The 24637-nt window shown below is 50.9% G+C and overlaps 1 protein-coding gene and 1 non-coding gene across 3 annotated transcripts; one reads left to right on the plus strand and one right to left on the minus strand.

Moving 5' to 3' along the window:
• Positions 1–10992: 10992 nt before the first annotated feature.
• Positions 10993–23004, minus strand: LOC136323946 (butyrophilin subfamily 3 member A2-like). 2 transcript variants are annotated; one of them, XM_066256127.1, is made up of 10 exons: positions 22880–23004; positions 21560–21656; positions 19960–20307; positions 18084–18365; positions 17340–17540; positions 17058–17078; positions 16613–16639; positions 15218–15244; positions 13339–13365; positions 10993–12421 (listed from the first exon to the last, which is right to left on the minus strand). In XM_066256127.1, the coding sequence occupies exons 2-10, from the start codon at positions 21642–21644 to the stop codon at positions 11790–11792; spliced, it is 1650 nt and encodes a 549-aa protein (XP_066112224.1). In that variant the 5' UTR covers positions 21645–21656; positions 22880–23004; the 3' UTR covers positions 10993–11789. The 2 variants fall into 2 exon arrangements, with proteins under 2 accessions (XP_066112224.1, XP_066112131.1); XM_066256034.1 differs by lacking the exon at positions 22880–23004 and adding an exon at positions 22602–22738.
• On the plus strand, positions 14592–14667 carry TRNAI-AAU (transfer RNA isoleucine (anticodon AAU)). Its single transcript has one exon. It is a non-coding gene; the product is annotated as a tRNA-Ile (tRNA).
• Positions 23005–24637: the final 1633 nt, after the last annotated feature.

Consider the following 24637-nt stretch of genomic DNA (forward strand, 5'->3'; position numbering starts at 1 on the left):
CTTGAGACTAAAGCTAACCAAATTGAAACCTAATATAAAATCTCTGTGCAGCAAGCATCAAGTGCAAGGATCACACTAAATTAAAATAATAAATTAATATAGAAAAATCTGTATTAAAATTAATTGGAATTTAAATTTCTGTTTTTCATTATATGTTTTGAAATTTTACTTACTGTGTTTTGTTAACAATTTCATAGTGATTTCTTCTTAGAACCTATCATTTATGTTTATTAAGTGAAAAAATCAATTTTAATGTTAAAAATTATGTATGTTACATAGGGGGGGACATAAAAATTTTAGAAAGGTTAAGGTGGGGCATGGCACAAAAAAGGTTGGGAAACACTGACATAGAGGCTAAAGAAACAATACAGAGGATCAATGAAACTAGGAGCTGGTTCTTTGAAAAGGTAAACAAGATTGATGAACCTTTAACTAGACTCACCAAGAAAAAGAGAGAGAGCACTCAAATAAATAAAATTAGAAATGACAGAGGAGAAATAACAACTGACACAACAGAAATACAAAATATTGTAAGAAAATACTATGAAGAACTGTATGCCAAAAAACTAGACAACCTAGATGAAATGGACAAATTCCTTGAAACATACAATCTTCCAAAAATCAATCTGGAAGAATCAGAAAACCTAAACAGACCGATTACAACAAATGAGATCGAAACAGTTATCAAAAAACTCCCAACAAAGAAAAGTTCAGGGCCCGATGGCTTCACAATGGAATTCTACCAAATATTCAAAGAAGAACTAACTCCTATCCTTCTCAAACTATTTCAAAAAATTCAAGAGGAAGGAAGACTTCCAAGCTCCTTTTATGAGGCGAGCATAATTCTGATTCCAAAACCAGGCAAAGACAACACAAAGAAAGAAAATTATAGGCCAATATCTCTGATGAATATAGATGCTAAAATCCTCAAAAAAATATTAGCAAACCGGATCCAACAATATATGGAAAAAAATCATACACCATGATCAAGTGGGATTTATTCTGGGGAGGCAAGGATGGTACAATATTCATAAATCAATCAATGTGATTCATCACATAAACAAAAAGAAGGAGAAAAACCATATAATAATTTCAATAGATGCAGAAAAAGCATTTGATAAAATCCAGCACCCATTCATGATCGAAACTCTCAGCAAAGTGGGAATACAGGGAACATACCTCAACATGATAAAAGCCATCTATGAGAAACCCACAGCCAACATCATACTCAATGGGCAAAAATTAAAAGCAATACCCTTAAGATCAGGAACAAGGCAGGGGTGCCCCCTTTCACCACTGTTATTCAACATAGTCCTGGAAGTCCTAGCCACAGCAATCAGACAAGAAGAAGAAGTAAAAGGCATTCAAGTTGGAAAAGAAGAAGTAAAACTATCATTATTTGCAGATGATATGATATTGTATATAGAAAACCCTAAAGTCTCAGTCAAAAAGCTACTGGACCTGATAAATGAATTCAGCAAAGTGGCAGGATATAAAATCAATACTCAGAAATCAGAGGCATTTTATACACCAACAAAGAACAGGCAGAAAGAGAAATTAAGGAAACAATCCCCTTCACAATTACAACCAAAAAAATAAAGTACCTAGGAGTAAACTTAACCAAGGAGACTAAAGACTTATACTCGGAAAATTACAAAGCATTGATAAAAGAAATCAAGGAAGATACAAACAAGTGGAAGCATATACCATGCTCATGGTTAGGAAGAATAAACATCATTAAAATGTCTATTTTACCCAAAGCAATCTATAAATTCAATGCAATACCAATTAAAATACCAATGACATACTTCAAAGATATAGACCAGATATTCCAAAAATTTATATGGAACCAAAAGACAACACGAATAGCCTCAGCAATCTTAAAAAAGAAGAATAAAGTAGGAGGTATCACACTTCCTGATATCAAGTTATACTACAAGGCCATTGCACTCAAAACAGCCTGGTACTGGCATAAGAACAGGCATATAGATCAATGAAACAGAACAGAGAACCCAGAAATAAACCCACAGTTCTATGGACAACTGATATTTGACAAAGGAGGTAAGGAAATACAATGGAGTAAAGACAGACTCTTTAACAAATGGTGTTGGGAAAATTGGACAGCTACCTGCAAAAAATGAAACTAGATCACCAGCTTACACCACTCACAAAAATAAACTCAAAATGGATAAAAGACTTAAATGTAGGCCATGAAACCATAAGCATCTTAGAAGAAAACATAGGCAGTAAGCTATCCGACATCTCTAACAGCAATATATTTGCTGATTTATCTCCACGGGGAAGTGAAATAAAAGACAGGATAAACAAATGGGACTATATCAAACTAAAAAGCTTTTGCATAGCTAAAGACAACAAGAACAGAATAAAAAGACAAACTACACAATGGGAGAACATATTTGACAGTACGTCTGATAAGGAGTTAATAGCCAAAATTTATAAAGAACTTGTAAATCTCAACACCAGGAAGACAAACAATCCAATCCAAAAATGGGCAAAAGAGATGAATAGACACTTCTCCAAAGAGGACATACAGATGGCCAATAGGCATATGAAAAAATGCTCAACATCACTAATCATTAGAGAAATGCAAATTAAAACCACAATGAGATATCACCTCACACCAGCCAGAATGGCGCTCATCAACAAAACAACACAGAATAAGTGCTGGCGAGGATGTGGAGAAAAGGGAACCCTCCTGCACTGCTGGTGGGAATGCAGACTGGTGCAGCCACTGTGGAAAACAGTATGGAAATTTCTCAAAAAACTGAAAATCGAACTTCCTTTTGACCCAGCTATCCCACTTTTAGGAATATACCCCAAGGACACCATAGAATGGCTCCAAAAGGAGAAATGCACCCCCATGTTTGTGGCAGCATTGTTCACAATAGCAAAGATCTGGAAACAGCCCAAGTGTCCATCAGAGGATGAGTGGATTAAAAAGCTTTGGTACATATATACTATGGAATACTACTCAGCCATAAGAAATGATGACATCGGATCATTTACAATAACATGGATGGACCTTGATAACATTATACGGAGTGAAATAAGTAAATCAGAAAAAAACTAAGAACTATATGAATCCATACATAGATGGGACATAAAAATGAGACTCAGAGCCTGACCAGGCGGTGGCGCAGTGGATAGAGCATTGGACTGGGATGCGGAAGGACCCAGGTTTGAGACCCCGATGTTGCCAGCTTGAGCGTGGGCTCATCTGGTGTGAGCAAAAAGCTCACCAGCTTGGACCGAAGGTCGCTGACTCGAGCAAGGGGTTACTCGGTCTGCTGAAGGCCCACGGTCAAGGCACATATGAGAAAGCAATCAATGAACAACTAAGGTGTTGCAACGAAAAACTGATGATTGATGCTTCTCATCTCTTTCCATTCCTGTCTGTCTGTCCCTGTCTATCCCTCTCTCTGACTCTTGCTCTGTCTCTGAAATAAATAAATAAATAAAAATTAAAAAATAAAATAAAAAAAATGAGACTCAGAGACATAAACAAGAATGTGATGGCAACAGGGGTGAGGGGTGGGGGGAGGGGAGAGGCACAAGAAAACCAGATAGAAGGTGACAGAAGGCAGTTTAACTTTGGGGGAGGGGTTCACAGCACAATCAAATGTCAAAATAATCTAGAGATGTTTTCTTTCAACATATGTACCCTGATTTATCAATGTCACTGCATTAAATTTAATAAATAAATTTTAAAAAATAAAAAAGAGAGAACATTTCTACAATAAAGTATATGCTTTTCCAAAAAAAAAAGCTTTGGTGCATATATACTATGGAATACTACTCAGCCATAAGAAATGATGACATCGCCTGACCAGGCAGTGGCGCAGTGGATAGAGCGTCGGACTGGGATGAGGAAGAACCCAGGTTCGAGACCCCGAGCTTGCCAGCTTGAGTGCAAGCTCATCTGGTTTGAGCAAAAGCTCACCAGCTTGGACCCAAGGTCGCTGGCTCCAGCAAGGAGTTCCTCAGTCTGGTGAAGGCCCATGGTCAAGGCATATATGAGAAAGCAATCAATGAACAACTAAGGCGTCGCAATGCACAATGAGAAACTAATGATTGATGCTTCTCATCTCTCCATTCCTGTCTATCCCTCTCTCTGACTCTCTCTTTGTCTCTGTAAAAAATAAAAATTTTTAAAAAATTTTAAAAAATGATGACATCGGATCATCTACAATAACATGGATGGACCTTGATAACATTATACAGAGTGAAATAAGTAAACAGAAAAAAATAAGAACTATATGAATCCATACATAGATTGAACATAAAAATGAGACTCAGAGACATGGACAAGAATGTGATGGTAACGGGGGTGGGGTGAGGAGGGGTACAAAGAAAACCAGATAGAAAGTGAAGGAAGACAATTTGACTTTGGGTGAGGGGTATGCAACATAATCAAATGTCAAAATAATCTGGAGATGTTTTCTCTCAACATATGTACCCTGATTTATCAATGTCATCACATTAAAATTAATAAAAAATAAGATAACCCCTTTTAAAAAAGAAAAAGAAAAAAAGTGTAAAGTTGGGGTTTTGCGGGGCCCTTCAGAAGTCGGGGTCCAGGGCGCGCCCAGTGCGCCCACCATTCAATCCGCCTCTGCTCCTGCTGATACATCCTGACTCCTGCAAACCTAAGGTGACCAATTGTCCTCCTTTAGGGAGGACAGTCCTTCTTTAGTAAATTCCGTCCTCTCTCGGAAAGTGTCCTCCTCCATGTCCTCCTTTTCAATATTGGAAGACTCATCTGTAAATGTTCGTATACGATCGATGCAGAGTCGATCCATTGTGTGTGATGTGATGTGTTTGTATCTGAAATGAGTACTTTTTTCTTACAATGATTATTAAAAATTAATAGGCATGTAAGCTTAATTACAATATAAAATATTACAAATGTTTTTATTATGCATTTATCCTATTATAGTGTATTATTGTTGCAATGAATAAAATGTTTCTTTTATTTACGATATTGTTTTCTTCTATTTATTTTTGTCCTCCTTTCATTGTCAAAGAGTTGGTCACCTTATCCAAACCTCCCCCGACCACGCCCACGTGGGGGCTCCCCTCCCTCTGGCTAACGCACTCTGCACTCCATCCTACGTGCTCCTCGGCGAGGCCACGCAGGAAGCGGCAGCAAGGCGAGTGGAAGCTGGAGCGCTCAGCGATGCGGAGGAGCAGGCTAACAAAACAAGAAGGGGTCCACAGGAGTGAGGACGGAAGCTTCTCACGTAGAACGGAGAATCTGACCCCAGCCCCGGCCACGAGATCTAGACAAACCTCCTCTCCCTCTCCAGGCTCCTCCTCAGCTCTGCGGGGACGGCCCCTGCACACTCTGAGGCACTGTTCCTACGTTTTACATTTGTCACGCAGGATTTTGGAAATGCCTTGATCTTTTCAATGATCGAGGGTTGAAGGTTTCATACTTACAATTACTGTAAACGTTCCTTTTATAAAACCTATGTTTCTAAAAACAATTAAATATCATATTTTATGAATTTCATAAAACCACAAACATGACTCAAATATAGAGAATAAAGAATTTAGTAAGTTAACAAGTCATTGACGGAACTGGCACACTATCAAGTAGGTTCAAACAGCATTTTGAGAAGAGGATATTTATTACCCACCAGGAAAGGCAGTTTGAAATAAATATCCCTAATCAGAGGAGAAAAAGTGGTGGGTGACCTGTGGAAGAGTGACAGTAACCTTTGGGGTTATCATTTCTACTGTAACTTCACAGAAAACAAGCCTTTAATTTATGATTAATTACCCTGGCTGGCTGGCTCAGTGGTAGAGCATCAGCCCAGCATGTGGATGTCCCAGGTTCGATTCCAGCCAGGGCACACAGAGGAAGCGCCCATCTGCTTCCTTCTCTCCTTTCTCTCTGTCTCTCTCTTCTCCTCCCACAGCCATAGCCAGAATGAGCAAGTGGTTCCCTGGTGCTGAGGATGGCCTCTGCCTCAGGTGCTAAAATAGCTCAGTTGCCGAGCAACGGAGTAGCAGCCTGGGATGGGCAGAACATCAGCCCCAGACGGGGGTTGCTGGTGGATCCTGCCTGGGGTGCATGTGGGAGTGTGTTTCTCTGCTTCCCAGCCTCTCACGTGCAAAATATAGATATGATTAAACACCAAAGTCAAACACCAATACATGCCCCTTGATAACTGCAGAATCTTTGAGGTAAAAGATGGCAAAAATAATTCAAAAAAAAACATACAGAGAGTGGGTAGCTCTGCTCAAAGACCCACAGAAGCCCTCTGTGTGGTCAGCAATGGGGGCCCAGCCTGTGGGGTTCGTTGGCACCCACTTAAAAATCCAAGGCGCTCGCTGCACACAACCTGGACCTGAGGAGAGGCCCCAAGAGGCTCCTGAAGATAGAGAGTGAGCTCTGCTCTGGCACAAAGGCCAATGGAGACTCAGGTTTACAGGGCCCATGCTATCAAGGATGAATGCAATAAACATCTACTTCCTGTGTAATTAAATACTCACCTGCACAGCAGTAATAGATAAAGTCAGAAAGCCGCTTGGCAAGTCTGAGCACTGTAACTTCCAAGATAAACTCAATACAAAATACACAGCTATGTGACCTTGAAAGTGGTCCATTCTGACAAAACTCAACCATGTTGATCACCTTAATCAACCTTTCTGAAATGACTTAGGCAGCTGGTCCGCTTGTTTAAAACAGATTACTCCTAGTTAGTGGAGTTAAAAGTATTCTTATTTTGTGTGTGGGTGATTCACATCACACATGTCTCCATTATTTCAAAGGAAATACACCCATCGCTCATCCAAAAGTCAGATAACGCCATAAAGATGCAGGGTGGATATAAGGCGCACAGGCATGGCGCCCAGACACTGAGCACACAGAGTACGTAAAACCCACCCCAGGAGCCCGTACACTTGTGTGACGGTTTTGTTAGGGTGACAGTTTTGTTGAGGTGACCATGAACACGTCTGTAGATGCCTGACTGCCCTTCCCCCACACTGGGGACAGCATCACACTCTCCTCCCACCTACACTGCGGTCTAGGTGTTTAGACTCAGCGTCCAATCAGGAGTCAGAAGCCACATCAGTAATTTGAATGAAAAAGATTTTATATAAAAAAAAATGAAAAAAAGTGAACTAGGCCCTGGCTAAGTAGCTCAATTGGTTAGAGCAGGAGTCAGGAACCTATGGCTCATGAGCCAGATGTAGCTCTTTTGATGGCTTCATCTGGCTCGCAGACAAATCTTTAATAAAAAAATTAATAACGTTAAAAATATAAAACATTCTCATGTATTACAATCCATTCATTTCCTACAGCTCATGTTCATGGTTGCGGGTGGCTGGAGCCAATCACAGCTGTCCTCCAGGACAACACCAAATTTTTATTGGATAATGCATACATAGGTCATTGTGAGAACAGGAAGTAAACTTCCCTCCTTTTAATCAAGTAGTCAGCTAGCTAATTGCAGAAACCCTTTTGACAAAGAAGATGGCTAAAAGAAAAAAAGATGAGTATTGTACTTTTCAGCAGGAATGGACAGAGGAATTCACTTTTGTGGAGAGAGCAGGTTCTGCAGTGTGTCTAATATGCAATGATAAAATTGCATCTATGAAACGGTCAAATATAAAGCGGCACTTTGACACACGCCATACTACATTTGCATCGAAATATCCAGCAGGGGACAGCAGGAAGAAAGCATGTCAAGAGCTGCTGTGCAAAGTGCAAGCTAGTCAGCAGCAACTCCGTGTTTGGATCCAACAAGGTGACTGGAATTCGGCTAGCTTTGCTGGTGCTTTAGCAATTGTGAGAAATGGAAAGCCATTCACAGATGGGGAGTATGCCAAAACATTCATGCTTGATGTTGCCAATGAACTTTTTGACGACTTTACGGATAAAGACAAGATAATCAAACGAATAAAAGACATGCCTCTGTTGGCAAGAACTGTTTACGATCCAACCATCATGATGGCAAATCAAACTGAGGCAACACAAGTGAAGGACATAAATGCAGCACCATTCTTTTCTCTCGCTTTGGATGAGTCAACAGACATAAGCTATTTATCCCAGTTCAGCTTGATTGCAAGGTATGCTGTCGGTGACACACTATGTGAGGAAAGTCTTGCTGATTTGCCCATGAAAGAGACAACAAGAGGGGAGGATTTATTCAAGTCTTTCACTGAGTTTGCTAAAGAAAAAAAAAATTTACCAATGGATAAACTTATTTTGATGTGTACTGATGGTGCTCCGTGCATGATGGGGAAAAACAGGATTCGTAGAGCTTCTTCATGAACATGAAAAGAGACCCATCCTAAGTTTTCACTGCATCCTACATCAGGAGGCGCTTTGTGCTCAGATGTGTGGGGAGCAGCTTGGTGAGGTGATGTCGCTGGTCATTCGGGTGGTCAACTTTATTGTTGCCCTAGCTTTAAATGATCGCGTTTAAAACACTGCTGGATGAAGTTGAGAATAAGTATCCTGGTCTGCTTCTGCATAGCAATGTGCGTTGGTTGTCAAGAGGGAAGGTGCTCAGCTGTTTCGCAGCTTGTGTGAGCAAAATCAGACTTTTCTTGAAATGGGAAATGTCGAGCATCCTGAGTTAGCTAACACTGAGTTGCTCCTGAAGTTCTATCTCGTGGACATGACTGAACATCTGAACCAGCTCAATGTGAAAGTGCAAGGCATTGGAAATACAGTCTTAGCTGGTCCCTACCCTGCAACCAAACGGCGCCGTGATTGGCCCACCATGAAAGCTGGAATGCCCACTAGTGGGCGGTAGGGACCAGGTTGACTAGCACTGCAAAAGTGGGTGGTTTTTATAAAAAGTTTGATGACCCCTGTTTGAAAACAAGCTGGAATTCTTCACTGCTGACATTGAAACAGGTCATTTACCACACTTTGAAACACTGGGAGAGTTTAAAGATGCATGCACAGCAAGTGACCCTGCTCAACATCTTGATCTCCAGCAGCTAGCGGGCTTCACATCTAATCTCCTGCAGTCATTCAAAGCACGCTTTGGAGAATTTTGTGAGCACACTCGTCTTTTTAAATTCATCATCCATCCACACGAGTGTGCAGTGGACAGCACCAACCTGAGTTATATCCCCGGTGTCTCCATCAGAGATTTTGAGCTACAAGCTGCTGACCTGAAGACCTCAGACATGTGGGTGAATAAGTTCAAGTCACTGAATGAAGATTTGGAAAGACTTGCATGACAGCAAGCAGAGTTAACGAGCAAACACAAGTAGGGAGAAATGAAAAAACAACCCGTGGACCAGCTGATTGTCAAAACTTGGAACGCACTTCCCGTCACATACCACACACTGCAGTGTGTAAGTATTGCTGTACTGACAATGTTTGGCTGTATGTATGCATGTGAGCAGTCTTTCTCACATCTAAAGAACGTTAAGACCAACCTATGATCACATTTAACGAATGGAAGTCTCAACGCCTGCCTGAAGCTTAACCTCACCATGTATCAACCAGAATACAAAGCCATCAGCAAAACCATGCAGCACCAGAAGTCACATTAATGGTAAAAAGTACTTTATTCATCATTAATTAGCAACAGCATAACAACATTATTAAAAAGAATTCAGAGACTTATTGTACTTTAAAAGTGTTGGTCTTACATAAAATGCACACATTTACTTGTATTTAGTGTTAAACATATTGTATGGCTCTCACGGAATTACATTTTATTGATAAAATATGTGGCGTTCATGGCTCTCTCAGCCTAAAAGGTTCCCAACCCCTGTGTTAGAGCATCGTCCAGAAGCACAGAGGTTGCTGGTTCAATCCCCAGTCAGGATACATACAGGAGCAGCTTGATGTTACTGTCTCTCTCTCTCTCTCTCTCTCTCTCCTTCCCTCTTGATGAAATTAATAAATAAAAATATTTTAAGAGAAATTAAATTCCACTATTAGTAGTTTTAGTGGTTAACTACTACTGAAAGAAGTTAAAGAAAGCTCTAAGGACTACAGAAATAACAGGTGTGAGACACGGGCATCACTCTAGAGTTAAGACAGAGTTCGCAGGAAGGCATTTGGAAGATCTCACACACACACACACACACACACACACGCATGACACATTCAGAGCTTATTGGTCAAGGTAGGGCCATGGCCCCTGGAAGGTGAACCAGTTCACTGACAAGCCGCAGGCCACGGCTGCTGGACAGAAAGCCTCCCACTGGGGTGCTGGTTAGCTCCCGGGGAAAGCTAACCTCGGGAAAACAGCCCGCTGCCGCGATGCCAGCCAAATTCACCAAAAGGTGAGACCAACTGGGCACCTGCGGGCCCCTGACAGTCAGGTGGGGTCAAGGAGAAAAGCGGGAACCCTAGAAGAGAACCCGCTTCCTCCGCCCCGGCCCACAGCGCCCCCTGCAGGGCAAAGGCTAAGAACAGCGAACGTGGTGCCAGGGGACAAAGAGGAAATTGGGTGGGGGAGGGGAGCCCAGCTCCAGTACCGCCAAACAGGGCAAAAACGAGTGGATAGGGAACCAGCAGGCAATTAATGGATAACGGGCACAGTCCACACCTTCGCTACTCGGCTTCAGTATAAGCCAATTACCAGATGTGAAAACACAACTGTACGTTTTCATGCATCAAGACAAAGCTATCCTGGCCCTGGCTGGTTGGCTCAACCACAGGGCGTGTGCCCAGTGGGTGGATGTCCCAGATTCGAGTCCTGGTCAGAGCACACAGGAGAACGGACCACCTGCTTCTCCACACTCCCTCCTCCCCCTGAGGGATGACCAGGCCAGGACGAGCAGAGCCGGGATCGAGTGACAGACCCTGCAGAGAGAGACGCAGATCTTGCAAAGCCCTGCTCTGCTCCACAACACGGTCACACAACCCGCCTCCCGACACTTAGCTGCATGAGGGGATCACCAAGCCCCCTGAGATGAGAGCCTTGTGACTCAAGTCCACGGCCCACCAAACAGGAGAAGGAACCACATGATTTTTTATCCAGTCACCTACTGACGGGCACTGGCTGCTCCCACATCGCGCTCCGTGAAGAACGCTGCAGTGAACATGGGGGCCTGTGTTCTCTTGAATTAGTGTTTCGGTTTCTTCAGATACAGTCCCAGAAGGGGATCGCTGGGTCACTCATTCACACTGAACCCGGATAGCATTCTCCTCTTTCCACCCGGTACTAACACACTAACGGGGGGCCCACGGGCTTCTCCTTGGTTCCCAAAATTAACACGGCACAGCCTCTTCACACGTAACAGATACTTTACTGCGTTTGAACAAGGGGTCCGTCCATCCCAGAAAAGGAAACACAGAGAACAGAACAGCAGATCCCTCTCCTGGTTAAAGCCCTCAGCCATCCATTTCCCTGGAGATTTCTGGAGAGCCAACTTTTCAGCTCAGATCATGAAGAGCCCCCAAAATAGATCAGCAGACGACCCTCACTCAGCCCAGCGGATTTTCTGCACAAACCCAAGTTGGATGAAGGAAGGTCCACTCGGTTCTGCAGAGCAGCTCAGCCCCTCACCCCCTTCGAGTTCGAACAATATAACGAGGCCATGAAATGTGTTTCACTCCAGAGAGGAAAACAACTTCCACATCAAAATATGGCCTGTCCCAAACCAGCTTGGTCACCTTCTGTAACCTGCTGCCCGAGCACAAGCCTGGACCTGATGGTGTTTGTCACAGCACGGGCGGAGCCAGTACGCCGGGCAGGAGGGTGACTCTCCACCTGGCGGGACTGACCTCAGAGCTTTAGCCACAAGGAAAGTTCATCTTCAGAAGGAGAGTCAGTAGGGGGTCAGGGCAGTGACGGGAGCGTGGGCTCCACATTGCAGGACAGTAGTGGACACTCAATGTCATCGACACCAGAAGCTGAGCTGAGCCCCGCCCCTGAAAGGCTCAGGGACACAGGGAGCCCCTCGGGACCACCCACCTTGGGGCAGATGGTCAGGGACACACCCCCTGACCTCAACATGAAGTATGGAAAGAGGGTCCCCGAGAAGGAGGCTGGAGGGAAAGAGAAGATGTGGGAGCCATCAGTCATGTTGTAGAAGGAGACGTCCCCTGCGTCGTAGTCCAAGAAAACCCCCACCCTGTCAGAAAACCTCTTCTCAAAAACAGTCTCAGAGACAGTGCAGGCACAATACTTACAATCAAACCGCCCCACAACCCAGAACCCCCTGTCTGGGGACTCTCTGTACCAGCCTTCCCTTTTCACGTCCCCCCTGCAGACCCCCAGAGCCCACTCGCTGTTGTCCCCATCGGTGACCGCCACCTCCCAGTGCCAGCGCCCTGACGTGATGCCTTTAACACCCAGCACACTGCAGACAGAACCTGAATCTTCATGAAAGTCCTTCAAGGTCACACTCATCTTTTCCTGAAAGCTGACCAGGCGGGGATGAGCAGAGTCTGGATCGAGGGTGACGAGCCCTGCAGAGAGAGGGGCAAACCCTGAGAAGCCCTGTCCTGCCCCACAACACGGGCACCAACTCCCCACACACACTTAGCTACATGGGGGGATGGCTAAGCCCCCTGAGATGAGAGCCTTGTGACTCAAGCCCACAGCCCTCCAAACAGGAGAAGGAACCACAGGACTTATTTGGGGTTAGATGTGTCACATGGACTTTGAGGACCAGCCTGGACACCAACAGTGAGGAATATCTATTTAACCTCCAGTGTCAGCCAGAGCCACCAGCCCCGAACACGGTTTAAACAAGGGGTCCGTCCAACCCAGAACAGGAAACACAGAGAACAGAACATCAGACCCCTCTCCTGGTTAAAGCCCTCAGCCATCCATTTCCCTGGAGATTTCTGGATAGCCCAGCTCCAGGGACAGCGCCGGAATCTCCATCACCACAGAGCACTGAGGAGGGCCAAGGTTGTGGGGACAGCTGGAGGAGCACCCAGAAAACACAGTCCCTCAGCCCTGTCGGGTTGGCTCAGCAGTAGAGCATTGGTACAGCATGTAGAAGTCCCAGGTTCGATTCCTCGTCAGGGCACACAGGAGAAGCGCCCATCTGCTTCTCCACCCTTCCCACTTTCCCCCTTCTCTCTCTCTCTCTCTCTCTCTCTCTCTCTCTCTCTCTTTCTCTTTCTTTCTCTCACTTCCCCTTCCTTCAGCCATGGCTGGAATGAGCAAGTTGGCCCCCAGTACTGAGGATGGCTCCATGGCCTTGCCTCAGGTACTAGAATAGCTGGGTTTCTGAGCAACAGAGCAACCGGCCCAGATGGGCAGAACATTGTCCCAGATGGGGGATACCAGGTGGAGCCTAGTCGGGGTGCATGCGGGAAGTCAATCTCACCACCTCCCCGCCTCTCACTTGATAAAAAGGAACACAATCACTCACAGGTCGGGAACTTCTCCTGCCGCCAATCTGCAAGAGAGCCACGTGTCACGTCAGAGATTTTCAGACATTGATCAGAACCTATTTTTCTGAAACACACAGATGCAGGATTTACAGGGGAGGTGTTTGGGGAACTCTCAGCTGGTGCATCTGTTTCTTTTTGATACACACACACACACACACACACACACACAGTTGTCACACTGCCACCTCCCCATGAAAGTTAAGCCATAAATCTAAACACTCAGGCACTGAGAGCCGAGATACCGGCCTGAACACAGGGACCCAGACTTGAGTATCAGAGTTGCTTTCTCAAATCCTGAGCCACACAACCACCCTGAACGCTAGGTTTTCTTGAAAAGAACTGGAAAGATGAAAACATCCATTTACGCCCTGGCTGTTTGGATCCATGGTAGACCACTGGCCCAGCATGTCAATGTCCCAAGTTCGATTCCTGGTCAGGGCACACAGGAGATGCAACCATCTGCTTCTCCAACCCTTTACTTCCCCTTCTCTCTCCCTCTCTATCTCTCCCTTCCCCTCACACAGCCATGGCTCAGTTAGAGCAAGTTGGCCCCATGCACTGGGGATGGCTCCATGGTCTCACTTCAGGCACTAAAACAGCTCGGTTGCCAAGTAACAAGACAATGGCCCCAGACGGGCAAAGCATCGCCCCATAGGAGGCTAGCCAGGTGGGTCCCGGTCCGGGTGCATGCGGGAGTCTGTCTCTCTTCCTCCCCGCTTCTCATTTAAAGAGTAAAAAATGTCCATTTATTAATGAAGAATGGATTAAGCTGAACTTGTAAGTTGTCTGTAAGCCGTGGGAAGAGAGAACGCAGCCTGTCTGGGCTGAACTCGGAGGATGACTGAGCCGTGAGTGCAGAGAACTCGGGATCCAGGGTCAGAGAAGTCCCGCCCAGTTAGGAGGCAACGAGAGGAGGCTGGGAAGGGAGACCGAGGTCAAAGCAGGAAAGACATGTGTTCAGTAAGAGGACAGACACTAACAGATTTCCTTCTTCTTTTCACAGTTAGTGGAAACAAAAATCAACTCCCTTTCCGTAAAGATGAACCTAAAAATAGTGACCTGTCCTCTGCTCCCCAGAGAGACTGAAAGCTCCCAGGAGAGACCCTGCTGTGCCCCCCAAAGATGCCCATGTCCTATGCCCAGCACTGCTGACACCTTCCAGAGAGACATCGCTGATCTGTCCTCACGACTGACCTCTCCTCTGTCACTGCACCAGGAAGTACCAATAGAGGCCCTGGCCGGTTGGCTCAGTGGTAGAGCATCGACCCAATGTGTGGAAGTCCCAGGTTCGATTCCTGGCCAGGGCACACAGGAGAAGTGCCCATCTGCTTCTCCACCTCTCCCCCTCTCCTTCCTCTCTGTCTCTCTCTTCCCCTCCCGCAGCCAAGGCTCCACTGGAGCAAAGTTGGCCTGGGCGCTGAGGATGGCTCCATGGCCTCTGCCTCAGGCACTAGAATGGCTCTGGTTGCAACAGAGCAATGCCCCAGATGGGCAGAGCATCGCCCCCTGGTGGGCATGCCGGGTGGATCCTGGTCTGGTGCATGCGGGAGTGTGTCTCTCAGCCTCCCCGCTTCTCACTTTAGAAAAATACAAAAAAAGAAGAAGAAGAAGAAATACTAACAAAACAGGGAGTGTTCAGGATGGATGTCTGGCCCTAACAGTGACCTGCAATCCAGGACGGGCTCACTGTGCTAGAGAGCTGTGTCACAGTGAGGTGTCCCTGCACTCTCAGATGGAGGGCACACACGTGACAAGGAGAGCAGGGAAGCCAGCCCCACCCTGGTGGGGGGTGCACTGACAGAGAAGGGGACAGGGTGTAGGCCGGGGAGGGGAGGCCACAGAAAGTGAGTCCCTTACCTGCATACAGCTGGGCCTTCTTCCAGGCTGAAAGGGAACACACCCCAGTGAGAGCTCAGCCCCAACAAGCCTGCTCAGCACTCGTCTCCTGCCTCCTCTGTCCCACCGGGGAGACCACCCACAGGGCAGGGGCTGGGGAGGGGACGGCCTCTGAAAGGTGTGTGCAGCCAGCAGGGGTGCTGGGAAACCCTGACCCCAGCCAGGAAGCCTGCACTACAGGTGGAGTGCCACCACTGCCAGCCGCTGCCGTGTGACCTGTGGCTGGCCACTTAGCTGCCCTGTGCTGAAACGACCTCAAAATCTCCTGTGTCCCCCACTGCTCAGGGCTGCCATTCGGGGTCAAAAATTATACTTGATATCATAAACGTTTAGGAAACAAAATATAAATTACTCCATAGTTATAAGAAAGCACTTTTGTGTCCAAACTCTTTCTAATACAGGTATAACTCAGCCCCAGCTGGTTGGCTCAGTGGTAGAACATCGGCCGGCATGTAGATGTCCTGGGTTTGATTCCCAGACAGGGCACACAGGAGAAGTGACCATCTGCTTCTCCACTCCTCCTCTCTCTCTCTCTCTCTCTCTCTCTCTCTCTTTCTCTTCTCCTCCTGCAGCCATGGCTTGATTCGCTTGAGCAACTTGACCCCAGGTGCTGAGAATGTCTCAATGGCCCCCTCAGGCACTAAAAATATCCCGGTTGCGGGCAATGAAGGAAAGCCTCATATAGGCAGAACGTCACCCCCTGGTGGGCTTGCCGGGTGGATCTGGATTGGGGCGCAAGCAGGAGTCTGTCTCTGCCTCCCTCTTCTCATTAATTTAAATAAAAAGTATAAGTCACAAAGGGCATTAACTTAAGGACAAGGGTGTGAGGTGAGCTCTGGGGTAAAGGAGTCAATCCTTCTCAGGTCAGTTATTTCTAAAGATAAGCATCTCTGTCCTGGGGCACTGACACCCCTCCCATCCCGTCCCCTATGTGGTAACCCAGTCCTCCCAGGACATTCTGATCAGCAAGCACCTCAGGGACTGGGGAGAACAGACTCCCTGGCTGGTGTCTCAGGGGGGGAGGAGGCCACAATCCTAAACTGATTGACCCCGTTTATTTACGTGACTCCGTTCCAGGTGCTGACCGGGAGCAGGGGCATTGAAGACTAGAAAACTAGCCAGACGGTGGGCGGGTCAGGGCGGGAATGAGACTCAGGATGATGACAGTTTCCGGGGCCTCCATCCAACCTGCTTCCCAGCACTGGGGGGTTTTGGGGGACAGCAGCCGCAGCCCAGAGAGCCCGGGGACCAGGGTTCTACATCCCACGGGCTCCACTTGCGCCCCCAGAAACAAGGAGAGGGACTCCCGGGCACCGGTGGGACATGAGCAGCAAGGACATGTGGAGAGTCACTCACCAGCCAGGTAAACTGCCTTCCTCCACTCTGAAAGACAACACAGGAAACACGAGAACTAAGAACCAGAATGTCAGCCTTGGTCGGATTGCTCAGTGGATAGAGCATCAGCCTGGCATATGGACGTCCCAGGTTCGATTACCAGTCAGGGCACACAGTGGAAGAAACCATCCACTTCTCCACTCCTCCCTCTCTCCCTTCTCTCTCTCTTTCCTTCCCACAGCCAGTAGCTCAACTGGTTTGAGTGTCGGCCCTGGGCACTGAGGACGGCTCATTGGAAGTGTCTCCTCAGGCACTAAAAATAGCTCACTTGATTAAAGCATGAGCCCCAGACGTTATGTGAGAGTATGTCTCACTGTTTCTCCTCCTCCCACTTAAAAAAAAAAAAAAAACAGAATGTGTCCCATGAAAGGCACACAAATAAATCAGGAGGAGAAGCAGAACTTACCGAGCTGGGCCTGGAGTTCATCTGAAAGAGAGAGAAAACCATCCTGAATTCCCAGAAAGACAGTGAGCCTGGGCATGCACGACAAAGGATCTCTCTCTACCCCAGAACTTCCGACTCCAACCTCCCCCTCTGCCCAAGCTTCCAGCTGCCCTCCTTGGATCTCCGCAGCCTCCTGCCCCGGGCTGAGGGCCCTATGTCTCCCTAGAGCGCTGAAGCCCTGGAGTCTGGCATGGCCACCGGCCTGTCCCTCCCGGCACTGGCCTCCACGCCCACCAGCCTCACCTCTGGCCTTCAGCGCCTCCTCCTTAGTCCGCCTGTCCTTCTCCTTAACCCTGCGCAACGTCGCCTGTTCTCTGCGCGCCTTCGCCCCCATGGAGTGCTGTCTCCACGTGTAATAGCCAGCCCCGAGGAGCAGGAGCCCCAGAGCGGTCACGGTCACCAGGAAAGCCGACAGCCAGGGAGAGACCTGGGGGAAGAAGGGCTCTGCACCCGGCCAGGGACCCATCAGGCGCGCGGTTCAGGAGAGCCCAGCCCCGCCCCACGCGCTGGGGGCCCCGCCCCCTTCCAGCCCCGTTGGGAGATCCCGCCCCCTCTTTCTCCGCTCCGAGACCCCGCCGCGCTCCAGCTCCGCTGGGAGACTCTGCCGCCCCTTGTAGCTCCGCTCGGAGACCCCGCCCCCTCCTTCTCCGCTCGGAGACCCCGCCCCCTCCAGCTCCCCGGGAGACACTGTCCCCCCTCCTGCTCCGCTTGGAGACCCCGCCGCCCTCCAGCTCCGCCGGGAGACCCCGCCGCCCTCCAGCTCCGCCGGGAGACCCCGCCGCCCTCCAGCTCCGCTCGGAGACCCCGCCCCCCTCCAGCTCCCTTGGGAGACCCCGCCCCCTCCAGCTCCCCTGGGAGACCCCGCCCCCTCCAGCTCCGCTGGGAGACCCCGCTGCCCTCCAGCTCCCTTGGGAGACCCTGCCCCCTCCAGCTCCGCCGGGAGACCCCGCCGCCCTCCAGCTCCGCGGGGAGACCAGCAGCACTGACCCGGGATGAAGATGGCCATCGCCTTCTCCTGGCCCAGGACGGGGTTCAGCAGGGAGCAGGTCACGTTGCCCGCGGAGCGCTCTCTCACCACCAGGGCGGCCTCCACGCTGTACAGCCCTGCAGCGTCTCGGGCGTGGGCCTCAGAGAAGGCCAGCAACTTCTCCCCACGGAGGTCTCTCCACTGCACCTGCGGCTTCGGGAACCACCCTGAGGCGCTGCACGCCACGCGGACGCCATCCTCCTCCGGCCCCGTGATGTGCACTCGGGGCGCAGAGCCCACACCTGCGGGGGGGGGGAGACAAATAGAGCCATGTCTTTCAAATGTCAACATGGGGCAGGGAGCACCCCACTGTCCCCCTGCCTGTGGGAGGGCAGGGGTGGAGCAAGGGGCACGTGCTCTAAGTTGTAAAACCACCTCCTGTGATAAAGACCCCAATTACCAGGTAAATATAGGATAAACTGTGTGGGACAGCGGCGCTCTCACGTCCTCTCTCCTGAGAACTAGTAATCGCTCATCAGACACATGCGTGCACTGGTCGTGTCTGCTTGGCTATCCGGTAGATCGCTTGGTGAGCCTCGCATTCTGGTGCAATGCTTATTTAATACGAAAAAGTCTTTCCCCAGAAGCCAAAGCAAACCCTGGGAGTCTATGCAGCCCAGTCTTCTCCCTGAAAACGGTCTGCGTCCCCAAATCTCCTCACTCAGCTGGATCAACTTTGTAAACCTCATAACACGTGTGATCCTCCTGCGCAGCCCAGTGCCACTCGGTGCAGTCAAGGGGCCACCCTCCCCACCGCGTAACTGCGCCTGCGCCTCAGCTCCGCCCACCCCAGACGTCCTCACCTCTGCAAAGGGAGTGTTTCCTCACCACTTAGTAGGCTTTTCCCAGCGATGCATCCAAAGTCCTTAACCAGCGCACCGTCCCGCAAGCTGCTGTCTGCCTCCCCTCGCTCTGCTCTCTCTACTTACCCCCCAACTCCCACCACCTGTGCCCCTCCGGGCCCGCCACACTGGCCACAGGGACTGTTCCTTTATTCACTGCTGGAAACCACAGTCACCTGCCTGCTCACATCCTAGTCCATCCGGACACCTCACCTCAACTGGCTGGTGAGACCTTGGCTGGTGAACTCAAGCGGCCATTGGAGCGAGCACTCCCGGTGAACTTTCCCTGACAGCTGCGGGCGAGATCAGCAATCCCACCCACATCAGGGACATGTCCTTCTTCAAGTATGCTCATCCCTTACCACCTCTTACTCACTCACTCATCTTTACATCAGGGACATGTCCTTCTTCAAGTATGCTCACCTCTTACCACCTCCTACTCGCTCACTCACCTTACAGACAAAACACAATGGCCTCCTCGGGAGCCCAGACACACCAGCTCATTCCCGGCTCGGGTTTTACAAGGGGTGGTCCCTGGGCTTAGCACCCTCACCCCCAGATGACCACCCATTAACCCCCCGACTTCCTTTGACTTTAGCTCAGATTGTCAAGAAGACCCATCAGAGCCCGTGTGTGACCATGAAGCCAGCCTTCCCGCTCCCCCACACACACCCCGGACCCCTCCCCCTGCTCCTCTTGACCATTTATCCTAAGACCTAACCACCCCTGACACCCCCTCTAACCTACCATCTAACTATGCGTCTGTGTACCGTCTCCAGACGACAACTCTACAGGGCAGGGACCTCTGGGTCACTGGAATACCCCAGGGGCCCAGGACAGGACCTGGCACAGCGGAAGGCCTCCATGTACCATACTGAGTAAGCGGATGAGCGGATGGGCCCTCTTTCCTCGTCTGCAAAATGAGCGGCTGAATGACCTTGTCCTCCAGGTTCCCCCAACTCCAGGACCCCAGAGCACCGATCAAGTGACCAACCTGCCACTTTCAGCTCCAAAGTGGCCTCTTCGTAGAAGCCTCCCTTTCTGAAGAAGCAGGAATACAGCCCGTTGTCGGAGGCCTGGACCTTGTGGATGACCACGGCCGCCTGCCCCTGGGTGAGGAACTCCCTGTCCAGCGAGGTCCGCCCCGCGTACTGCGCCATCAGCTCCTCCGTCTGCTCCCAGCCGTTCTGATAGATGTACACGGCTTCGGAGAACTTGGAGCGGAACCACCTCAGCTCCATGTTCTCCACACTCATGCCCGGTTCCACGCGACAGGGCAGTGAGATGCTCCCGCCCAGCACTGCCACAATGGGTTCTGCGGGTCCAAACACCAAGAACTCCTCTGTGGACACAGACACAAGACAGAGAAATGGGACACGCTGAATGGAGGCCGGAACACGCCATCAGGCACAGGGCCCCGGCAGGTGGGGACAGGTGACAGTCCATCCTGTCCTGATGGGCTGAGCTGTGATGACTCTGAATCAGGGCCCAGTCTTCCGACCACAATTTTGTGACCCCAAAAGGATGTCAAAACGACCCCTTCATCCCCCTCTGCTCCTGTCCCCACCCCTCCGGGAAGGGCTGTAAGCTGGGTTCTCATGTCCGGGAGCATCGGAATCAGCAGGGGGCCTGGACACAGGTCGCTGGGCCCCGCCCCAGAGCCTCTGCGCAGTGGGTCTGGGACCCAGGACGTGCATTTCCAAGTCGTTCCCCAGGGAGCTGACAGGGATGCCTGGGGACCAGCCTCTGAGAACCAAGCTCCACCCTGGTCCTCCTAGGACAGGACCAGAACCTGAGCAAAGCACACACGGGTGGCCCAGGTCTGAGCTCCTGGTCACTCAGTCACACCCCGCCCCTAACTGTGGGTGCCCTGTCCTTCTCCTCTGGTGAACTCCCTGTGACCTAAAAACTAGAGACAGTTGCTACTTTCTTTACAATCCTGTCCCCACTCCCATCACTCACGGGAACACAAAACACTGCTTGTTAAGAAAGAAAGCTCAGCCTGACCAGGTGGTGGCGCAGTGGATACAGAGTCAGCATGAGATGCTGAGGACCCGGGTTCGACACCCCAAGGTCACCGGCCAAGGTCACTGCCTTGAGCACAGGATCAGTATTTGAGCAAAGGATCATAGACATGACCACATGGTCGCTGCTTTGAAGCCCGGGTAGCTGACTTGACCAAGAAGTCACTGGCTCGGCTGGAGCCCCTTCCCCTGGGTCAAGGCACGTGTGAAAATCAATCAGTGAACAACTAAGGTGCCGCAGCTATAAGTTGATGCGTCTCTTCTCTCTGCCTTCCCCTCTGACTATCTGTCTGTTTGTCTCCGGCGCACCTGCGCGCTAAAAAGAGAAAGGAAGCGAGAGTGAGGGAAGAGTGTTCTTGCATTTCTGATAGCTGACTTGTAAAACGTGGTTTGGTAAATGTTCTTAAATGTCTGACTACAGTTATTGGTTGGGGAGCATCCAGAGAAAGGCCTTCACCTATAGCCCCCACTCCGGGGAGGGCGGAGACAGCCGGCAAAGGGGGGAAGTGCCCACCCACCCTCCTGGCTCCCACTCACCAGGCGCAGCAGGAGGAGGAGGAACACACTCACCTGTGCACGCGCCAGCGAACAGCTGGAGGAGGAGGAGCAGGGAGCTGAGACGGCGGCGCACAGCCAGGCTGCAGAGACGCTCCATGTCCGCCTCGAGCTGGGGAGACGCCGGGCGGGAGGCGGGTGAGACCAGCAGAGGGAGCTCGGGGACCTCGCAAGGGACCACAGCGCTGGGGGCTGGCAGCTGTCCCAGCCTGAGCACAGCCTTCCCTCCTGGTTCATTACGTTGAGGGCGTAACCACCCTGATACCGGGAAAAGACTGAGCCTGGACCTTTCCCAGCCCCTGTGAAAGCCTCTGTGGAGCTAGAGGACCCTTACGTTTGCTGGGGAAAAGCATCCATCCCTTCCCACCCCAGGACGGCACCCACAGCGCAGGGACAAGCTGCTCAGGAAAAGACAGACCAAGCCCTGGCCGGTTTGCTCAGTGGTAGCGTCGGCCCGGCGTGGGGAAGTCCCGGGTTGGTTCCGGTCAGAGCACACAGAAGTGACTGTTTGCATCTCCACCCTTACCCTCCTTCTCTCTCTCTCTCTCTCTCTCTCTCTCTCTCTCTCTTCCCCTCCTGCAGCCATGGCTGGATTGGTTCCAGCGCGCTCAGGACGGCTCCTGCATCCTCTGGCTCGGCCGCTAAAAGAGCTCAGTTCTGAGCATGGACGCACTGGGAGTTGCCGGTTGGATTCCGGTTGCGGCGCATGCGGGAGTCTGTCTCTCTCTTCTCTCACTAAGAAGGGGGGGAGGGGGAGGAGTCCTTCCTTCTTCATCAGCTGGCGTCCATGGGAGACACTGCCCCTCTTCCTCTCCATTGTTCGCACACCACCGGTGACTCCCAGGACAGAGGGTCCCCTGTCTTCCTGCAGACTCAGTCCCCTCCCAGGAAGGACGTGTGGGCCCCTGATCATAGTTCTGTCCGCCCCTAGCCTCCTAATGACAGCGGGGACTCGCTGAGAAGCATCGGAACAGACCAAGCCCCCCACTCCCCTAGGGAAACAATGCTCCCAGCACAGCACGTGCGTGCGCTTCCTCTGCGCGCTTCTGTGACTCACCTTCGTTTCCATCCCTCCCACCTTTCCTGCTCCGGACCGACGACGGCCCTACGTGGGGCAGGTGCCCGGTCAAGCCCACGGACGGGCGAACGGACCGGCGCGGACTCTCCTCTCTCTCTGCGAGGTTGCTGTCTCAGGGTAAAGGATCCCGGGGCAGCTCTCCCGGGACTTCCTGCAGCTCCGCAATCTCCCCGCGCTGCCCACACCCACCCAGCCCCTCCTCCCAGCCCGCGCCCCCTGCTTCCTCCTCTGGATCCCCGGTGTCCCGACCAGCTTACCTGCTGCGAAAGTCCGGGACTGCCCGAGCGACGCTAAACGCAGCAGCAGCGAGAGAAGGACCAGGGACCCCGGCAGACCCCGAGTCCCAAACCTGCTGCCGGACCCAAGGCTGGTGTCAGGGCCCCTCGTGCGGAGAGATGGGTGCAGCAGAGCCTGGCCCCGGCTGCAGGGGCATCTGCGGGGACCGGGCCCTGGGGCCCCGGCGTGAAGAAGCCGCCCTTCTCTGCTCCTTCCACCGGGAGAAAGCGAAAGCTTGCCGAGAGCACCCCGCAGACTCTGCCCTGCCCTCTGCACAGCGCGCCCGGGTGTCTGGAGGTCACAGCGGGGTCAGGGCAGCAGAGGGCGGCCCAGGTGCTGAAACAGCCCTGCAGGGGGCGGACACAGGCTCAGGCCAGGGCCTCGTGAGGAAAGGCTGCTACACTCCTGTTGCTTGTCTTTATTTAATTTAATTTTATTTTATTTCATTTCATTTTACTGAGAGGGCGAGAGGCAGGAAGACAGACAACCTCCTGCATGCCCCCCCCCCCGGCCCCGCACCTGGATCCACCCGGTATGCCCTGCCCATCTGCAGCTGCTGCTCCGTTGCTCAACAACCAAGCTAGTTTATCCTGATACCATGGAACCATCCTCACAGCTGGGAGCCAACTTGCTAGAACTTTTCAAGCCATGGCTGCATGAGGGGAAGAGAGAGAGAGAAGGGGAGGGGTGGAGAAGCAGATGGGCGCTTCTCTTGTGTGCCCTGACCTGGATTTGAACCCAGGACTTCCACACGCTGGGTGGACGCTTCCACTGAGCCAGCTAACCAGGGTTTGTTCTAAACCACAGGTAGGACTGAGTGTGGCACAGTCATGTGCCTAGGTCTGCTCATGACAGAAGTGACCCTTGTTGGCTGGTAATCGCCCTGGCCTGAGAATTATACAAACTGGCCAGTACAGCTGCTTGACTTCTCTTCACCAACAGATGACACAGAAGCCCCCACAACTGGGCTTCCGAGGGTTCGCACCAGGCACAAGGACGTTTCAGGACCGACTCCAAGACCCTGGCCTGTCCACGCTGAGTGGTCAGAGCCCTGTGGCTTGCTAATATTTGGCATCGCCCACGGCCTGAGTACAGCCACTCAGACCCTGTCCTGCCAGGCTGCAGAATATGCAGGAAAGGCCCCAGGGAAAACCTCTGAGCTCGGGGTCTTTCTCTGCAGCCCCCATTCCAGCACTGTTCTTATCCCAGTGAGGGGTGCCTGTGTCCCCTGGTTTTCTCTGCCAGATGCTTGGGGCCATCCTAGATGCTGTGCTCTCTGTCCAGAGCCACAGCCAGCACCTGGCTCCAAGCCACCCTCATTTGTCACCCAGCCCAAGCCGCGGCCGCCCCATGGGGGTCCCTGCCCCACACCTAGCCTCACCTCCTCGGGTTCACTGTCCTTCTGAGGACAAGGTCCCCTCAATCCAGCTCCTGGGAATTCTCTGCCTTGTCCCTGGGAGGGATTCCTCTGTCTAAACCTCTTCTCTGTGGCTCAGGCCTCTGGGGCCTGTCTGACCTCCTCCCCATCCTCCCTCCCCCCCCCCCCCGCAGTGCTCCCTCCCTGGCCTCAGGGGAGGTCCTCCCACTCACAGCTTTCCCAGTAAGGACCTCTCCACTGGTGCTCCCGCTCTCTGTCCACCAGACTGTCACCCGCGCTGTCACCTAGTGCCCCTCCCCCGGGGACCTTCACCACTCTCCCGGCCCCCATGGCCTGCCCCGTACTGGACCAGGGATTGGTG

Source organism: Saccopteryx bilineata, chromosome 1, assembly GCF_036850765.1.
Source record: "Saccopteryx bilineata isolate mSacBil1 chromosome 1, mSacBil1_pri_phased_curated, whole genome shotgun sequence".
In the NCBI taxonomy this organism is placed as follows: Eukaryota; Metazoa; Chordata; class Mammalia; order Chiroptera; family Emballonuridae; genus Saccopteryx; species Saccopteryx bilineata.